General features: G+C 47.6%; 1 protein-coding gene across 1 annotated transcript in view; it reads left to right on the plus strand.

Annotated features, from left to right (window-relative positions):
- SFRP1 (secreted frizzled related protein 1) overlaps positions 1-5,695 on the plus strand; it is a 40,556-nt gene extending 34,861 nt beyond the window's left edge. Inside the window, exon 3 of the mRNA XM_045821523.1 lies at positions 2,100-5,695. Within this exon, the coding sequence (XP_045677479.1) occupies positions 2,100-2,422 (323 nt within the window). The 3' untranslated portion in view covers positions 2,423-5,695. The remainder of the gene's footprint in view (positions 1-2,099) is intronic.
- Positions 5,696-6,000: the final 305 nt, after the last annotated feature.

The raw sequence follows: 6,000 nt of genomic DNA on the forward strand, positions 1-6,000 counted from the left end.
GTCCCACTGCACTCTGTCCACAGTGGGGGCGGTGCTGGGCAGTGGCTGGTTTGGGCTGGGGGAGGGCTGAAGAATGGACCTCAGTGGGAAGCCTAGACCAGCCTGTGAGGTCAGTGCTCATCCTCAGCGAGAGCCCAGTGCTGATTGGTGCCCAGTTCCTGAGCCTTCTGCCACCCTTGGGAGTGAGGCATTTCATAAGAAACACCAGGGCTAGGGTATTATTTGGGGTTAAGTTGGTTGCAAGGTCTGGAGCCCTTTTTGTAAGGAAAAAAAAAAAGCAGTGGCAGCATGTTGAATTTACTGACCTTGACTCATTCATTAAAGATTTGTTCCTAGGACTTCCCTCCCTCCCCTTCATTCTTGAGTTAGACCAACGGTGTGCTTTCTGATCAGCTAAACATTAAATTACAAAGCCTTCACAATGCAGCTTTTCCTTTGCCAGAATAGTGTCTGTCAACCAGGGGGAACTCTTTACCATTTCATAAGTAAACTTATTTGGAAATGTGGGTGAAACTGGGGATAGAGTCTGTGTTCCTCGCTCTTCTTTTCTTGGTCCATTTAATCAGTTAAGTTTCGGGTGCATTACAAAGACTTTTGCAACCGTTGAGTTGGCATGGGGCAGCCAAGTGGTTAAAAGTGCACATTCAGACATGGGTTTCAATTTAGGATTAGTGAGGTCCTAAATTGACTTCGGGCAAGTCAACTTAACCCTTTATGCCTCAGTTTCCTCATCTGATAGTTGAGAAAATAATTGCACGTTCCTCATGGAGTTGTTAGGTTTAATTGAGGAAATGCATGGAAAATACTTAGCACCATCTCTGGCTTGCCATATGCTTCCACCATTGTTAGCTATTGTTATTTAGTTCCGATTCAAGCCTTTCCCCATGGAGTATGGGTGGAGGCTCTGCATTATTAAAAAGAGGGGGCTGAGTAATTTTGAATTCGGAGGGATGCAGAGGATGTACACATTTTCTGGTGATTAGCATCTAGAAAAGGATTTCCAGCTCCTTTGGAAATGCGTGGGGCTGGCCGGGTTTACAGAGAGGGGGCTGCAGTAGCGATGCCGTGCGCTGTGACGGACAGCTTGGAGAATGCCTCCACACTGAGTTGTCTCCGTCAGCAGACCCTGTGCAGCCATCACGGAAGTCTCTGGTGCGCACATTAACGTTAAAGTAATGTTAAGTCAGGGTCTAGAGAAACAAAGGAAACAGAAGGCAGAGTTGGTAGACACACTTGCTTTCTTTCCCTTCCTGTGGGGGTGGGGGTGTGCTGAGAATGGAAGTAGCTCATGTACCTTATTTGCTTTGAGAGTTCATCACCTGGACATACCTGTCAGGGCTTCACCAGGACTTGCTCTAATCTGTCAAGAAGTCAAAATAGGGTTTGGTGCCATGTGGGTCTACTCAGTGCGTAGAACATTCATGGTACCTGCTAGAGGCTGATTAGTGGTTGACAAAACATTAGCAGTCAAAACCCCTTAAAATGTGCTGTCAAAACTCCTCAAAAGACATACTCATGGGGCCCCGATTTCTCCAGTGCTGAGGTTGGGCGTTGATGTTCAGTGCACTTGAGCGTGACCATTTGAAGCACCCTGTAACTTTCCCTTGCTGGGTGTGCGCACATAGAATGTTGTTTAGAGGAAACAACTTTTAAGAACTTCATGACCCTTGGGTGTTAAAAAAACTAAACCAATAACGTCCTCTTTAAAATAAAAACTTAGTGTACGATTTTGAGTGCAGAAGTCTAAAGCATTAGATCATATGGATTATATTGGATTATGTGATCCCCCTCCTCTCTTAGAGCATCGTGTGATATTCTGAGTCACTGAGTTTTAACAAAGGAGAATAGGATTAGGCTTTGAAAATGTATGTGAGACTCGTGGCACCTTGGCATGGGCGCCACAAACTGGAATCCGCACACACAGGTTGACCCAGGCACGAGGACTTATTTATAAAACTGTCTCCTTTTGCTCGCCCTTTGCCTTGCATTTCACCTTCCTCTTCAGCCTGAGGTTCGGGTGATTGCTTTATGTGAAAGACTGTTCTAAAACGCTTTCTCTCCCCTTCTCTCCTTGCCCGCTCTGCCCTGACCCTCTCTAGCACTGAGGATGAAAATAAAAGAAGTGAAAAAAGAAAATGGTGACAAAAAGATCGTCCCCAAGAAGAAGAAGCCCCTGAAGCTGGGGCCCATCAAGAAGAAGGAGCTGAAGAAGCTCGTCCTGTACCTGAAGAACGGGGCCGACTGCCCCTGCCACCAGCTGGACAACCTCAGCCACCACTTCCTCATCATGGGCCGCAAGGTGAAGAGCCAGTACCTGCTGACGGCCATCCACAAGTGGGACAAGAAAAACAAGGAATTCAAAAACTTCATGAAGAAGATGAAAAACCACGAGTGTCCCACCTTTCAGTCGGTCTTCAAGTGACTCTCACGGGGTGGCTTGGGGAGGGAGCCGGGGGTTGGGGACAGGGGCGGGGGCTGAGCAGACAACCCTGGGACTCACTGCTTTTTCTGTGGGTGGAGGACGCTGTAACCCCGGCTGGCTTTCCTCTCGCAGCACCCCTACTCTGCCCCTCCGCAGCCACGCTCCAGACCCCAGTGTAGCCAGTGTTTAAAGCCGCACACCCAGGTAAGGAAAACCAGTTAGATTAGGAAGCCTTGTAAGAGCCACAGTCTGGACCAGCATGTCACTGAGTACGAGGAGGTGCAACACCATTTCCACCAGAGACACACTCACTAAAGAAAAACTTGCCACTGAAAAAGGTGATTGGGCAAAAATGTAAAAGACCACAGCAAGAAAGTAAGAGAGAGCAGCAAAAAATGATCCCTGCAACTTTCTTTGTGTCATTACAAATTGCTATGGGTCTTTCAGCTAATTGTTCCTTTAGTACTAGACACTTGAAACTGTTGGTAAGAGATATACATTGCTTTTGGTTCCAGAGCAATTTCCTTTTCTGTCTGCTTTAGACAGAAACAGACACCCACCACACTTACAACTTAAGACCAGTCCCGGAGAGGAATAGGTACAGGGAAGAAAAGCGCAAGCACAGTATGTGATAGTGACAGCAAGGGGAGCCAGGCCTGCCCCGCCTTCCCATGCAGCTGTCTTTTGCTGTGAATCACAGTCTCAGATGCCACGTGAGTGGCAGCTGACATCAGCCTTGGGGCATGATCTGACCGCCACACACGTGTGGGGCACATGCCTGCCTTCGTGTGAGGGAAAGGAAACCCGGTGGGCACTGGACCCATGGCATGAGAGAGATGATGATTTTCAAGCCCAGGAGGTGATGGTTAGTGGTTTTCCAAAAAACGTAGTTTAAGAAGAGAAAAAGCAAAAATTTAGAAGAGTCTGGCAAATTGCTAGTCAGGGTGAACGGTAATTGGGTGGAGAGCTTAGCAGCATTCTAATTTCATCTGTTCATTCCATTTCACGTGTCTTTAAAGAGCAACAACCAAAAAGCACAGTTGCTTTTCAAGGGTTTTGTCAAAAGTCTGCACTGAGCCTGTGAAAGGTGTACTGAGACCAGGGTCTCTTGGAGCATCTGAGGCCACTTTCCAGCAGTGCAGCGCTGGCACCAGGCTCTGTGGGAAGGAGGTGGGTCCAGCCGGGAGCTTAGCTGTGTGGCTGTCCTCCCTGAGGGGTCCCGGGCTGCTCTGGCCTGAACACCGTGCTCATCGGGACTCTCACCTTTTCCCATCCTTTTCTTTCCTGTGGGGAAATGGATTCCTCTAACTTGATTGCCAACAGGTCAGAGAAATTCAGGACAGCCAGCCTGCCTGTCCTGCATTTAAAAAAAATTACCTTTATTTCCGCAGAGGGAAAGTTAAGCCACAAGTGTCTCCTCGTCCAAGGAGAGAGTTTCCAAGGCAGCACATCTCTGCAGTTTTCCTGAGTGCCCTGAGATGTGTCTCAAAGCCCTGTGTTTATTAAATGTGTACATAAACCCGTTCACTTACACGACTTCATTCCTCTTGTTGAGTGTATGGGAGATAATTTGAAACAATCAATGCTAATTTCTTCCCCAAGCCTGATTCTTAATCCTCTTTAGCGCCTTGAGGACTTGAGTGATTGTCCCTCTGGGCTAATGGCTGTACTCAATGCGGATGCTGCAGAGAGGCCAGGAGGCGTTACTGCGTGGCTGTGGCTCTGGCCCTGGCCCTGGCCCGACACGGAAACGGTGGAAGATGCTGTTAACTTCTGAAGACTCTGGTCTGAAACTCAGCCTGCCAACTTCGTTACCTACCTGAGGGTTATCCTGATGTAATTAACCTCTCATAAGTAGTGATCCTGTTATTTTAACACCTTTGTTTGTTCTCTCTGACCTTTAATCATAAAGTGTTGGGGACCTTAAGTGACTTGCCTGTAATTTTGGATGGTTTAAAGAAATGTGTATATATATTAGTTAATTAGAAATATTCTGCTTTCCTATTGTCAACTGAAATTCAGAGCAATTTCATGAGTGCATGGATCTGGGTCTCAGTTTTGGTTGATTAACTCGAGTTCGCTGATTGTATGTATCTGACGTATCTGCTCGCTGTGACAGAGAGAATGCATCACGCACGGGACCCTCATTCCGAGGTGGGGGCCGTGGGGGAGGAGCATGTGTGGGGAATTAGCAGTCCCCGCAGAAAGGTGATGGGGGAGTGATAGGTGGCCGTGCTGTGCGCCTCTCTACGTGGGGATTCCTTGGTAGAAGGGGACATGTTCAGAAAAAGTTCAGAGTGAATGGGGGCTGTGGATTGCAGCTCCAGGTTTTCCCCCAGCCACAGAGTCCTAGGACTGGGAGCTTCTGGGGTCCGAGATGCCCGCCCGCAGCTCTCTCTCTCCCCCCACAACACCTGGACAGTTTCAGGGCGCAGAGGGAGGTGGTGGGCCCAAAGCTGCATTTTTATCTCAAGACTTCATTTTGCCCCCCAAAAGGATATAACAAAACCAATGTGCAGACTCATTGGCTTGGTCATTGGTTTCCAAAAGAGGAGGGGAGGGGGTGTGTGTGGTTTGGTAATTATTGCTAGTGCAAAGGTCATATTTGTAACAGTTTAAAATGATCATTCTGGGTTGAACCCTGTGAGGTCATTGGCAGAACTCAGCTCAAGCCTTAAAAAAAATAGTTATCTTAGAAGATAGAAAGGGGACTGAGAATTCCCAGGACATCTTACTTTTAGAATACCCCGTATAACACTTGGCTCTTGGTGCCGCTGAATTAGCACCGAGGCAGAATCCAATCAGAGCTCTAGTTTTCATTTGCGTCTGTAAGTTCAGAAACACCTTTTCCCAAACCCAGAGTCTGTGTTTCTCATCAGACCCCAGGTGCCAGTTGCCGAAGTGTAGCTGTCGCGTGGGCTCCGACGATCTGGCTTGGAAGCGCACCCTGGGAAACCCCCTGGGAATGACGTGCCGGCCGCTCCGACCTGTCACCAGCAGATACACAGGACACAGACAGAATTCTTGTTTTCTCTAGTTCCTTCCTATAGCATTCCTCTGTTAGAGTCTAAATCTTTTACAAAAGCTTTGAATACTGTGAAAATGATTTTACATTCCATTTCATTTGTGTTGTTTTTTTTTAAACTACATTTTACCAGAGGTTTTGATGTTATCGCCTATGTTAATAGTAAATCCCGTATGTGTTCATTTTATTTTCATGCTTTTCCTGCCATGTATCCATATTCACTTGACTAAAATCACTCAATTAATCAATGACGGTGTGAGTTGTGACTTCTTCCCCCAATGACACCACTCACCCTGTTTGACTGTGAGCATCCCCCACTCCTGATTTTTTCCAGCGGTGTTTTCTGGTGTCAGTTTAATAGCTTTCCAGGGGCACACGGCCTGGGTGGGCTGAGAAGCACCTGCAGGCACCCCGGCCACCCTCTCCCGCTCCCACCTTCGCCGTCTGCCCCCATGGGTGACTTGGGCAGTGTTTCTCTTGGCTGTGTGTGTTTCGGCTCAGAAAGAAAGTGAAATACTTGCTCTACAAGAATGTATTTTTCACCTCTGCCCAA

Source organism: Phyllostomus hastatus, unplaced genomic scaffold (genome assembly GCF_019186645.2).
Source record: "Phyllostomus hastatus isolate PE091 unplaced genomic scaffold, TTU_PhHast_1.1 phas_scaffold_46, whole genome shotgun sequence".
NCBI lineage: Eukaryota > Metazoa > Chordata > Mammalia > Chiroptera > Phyllostomidae > Phyllostomus > Phyllostomus hastatus.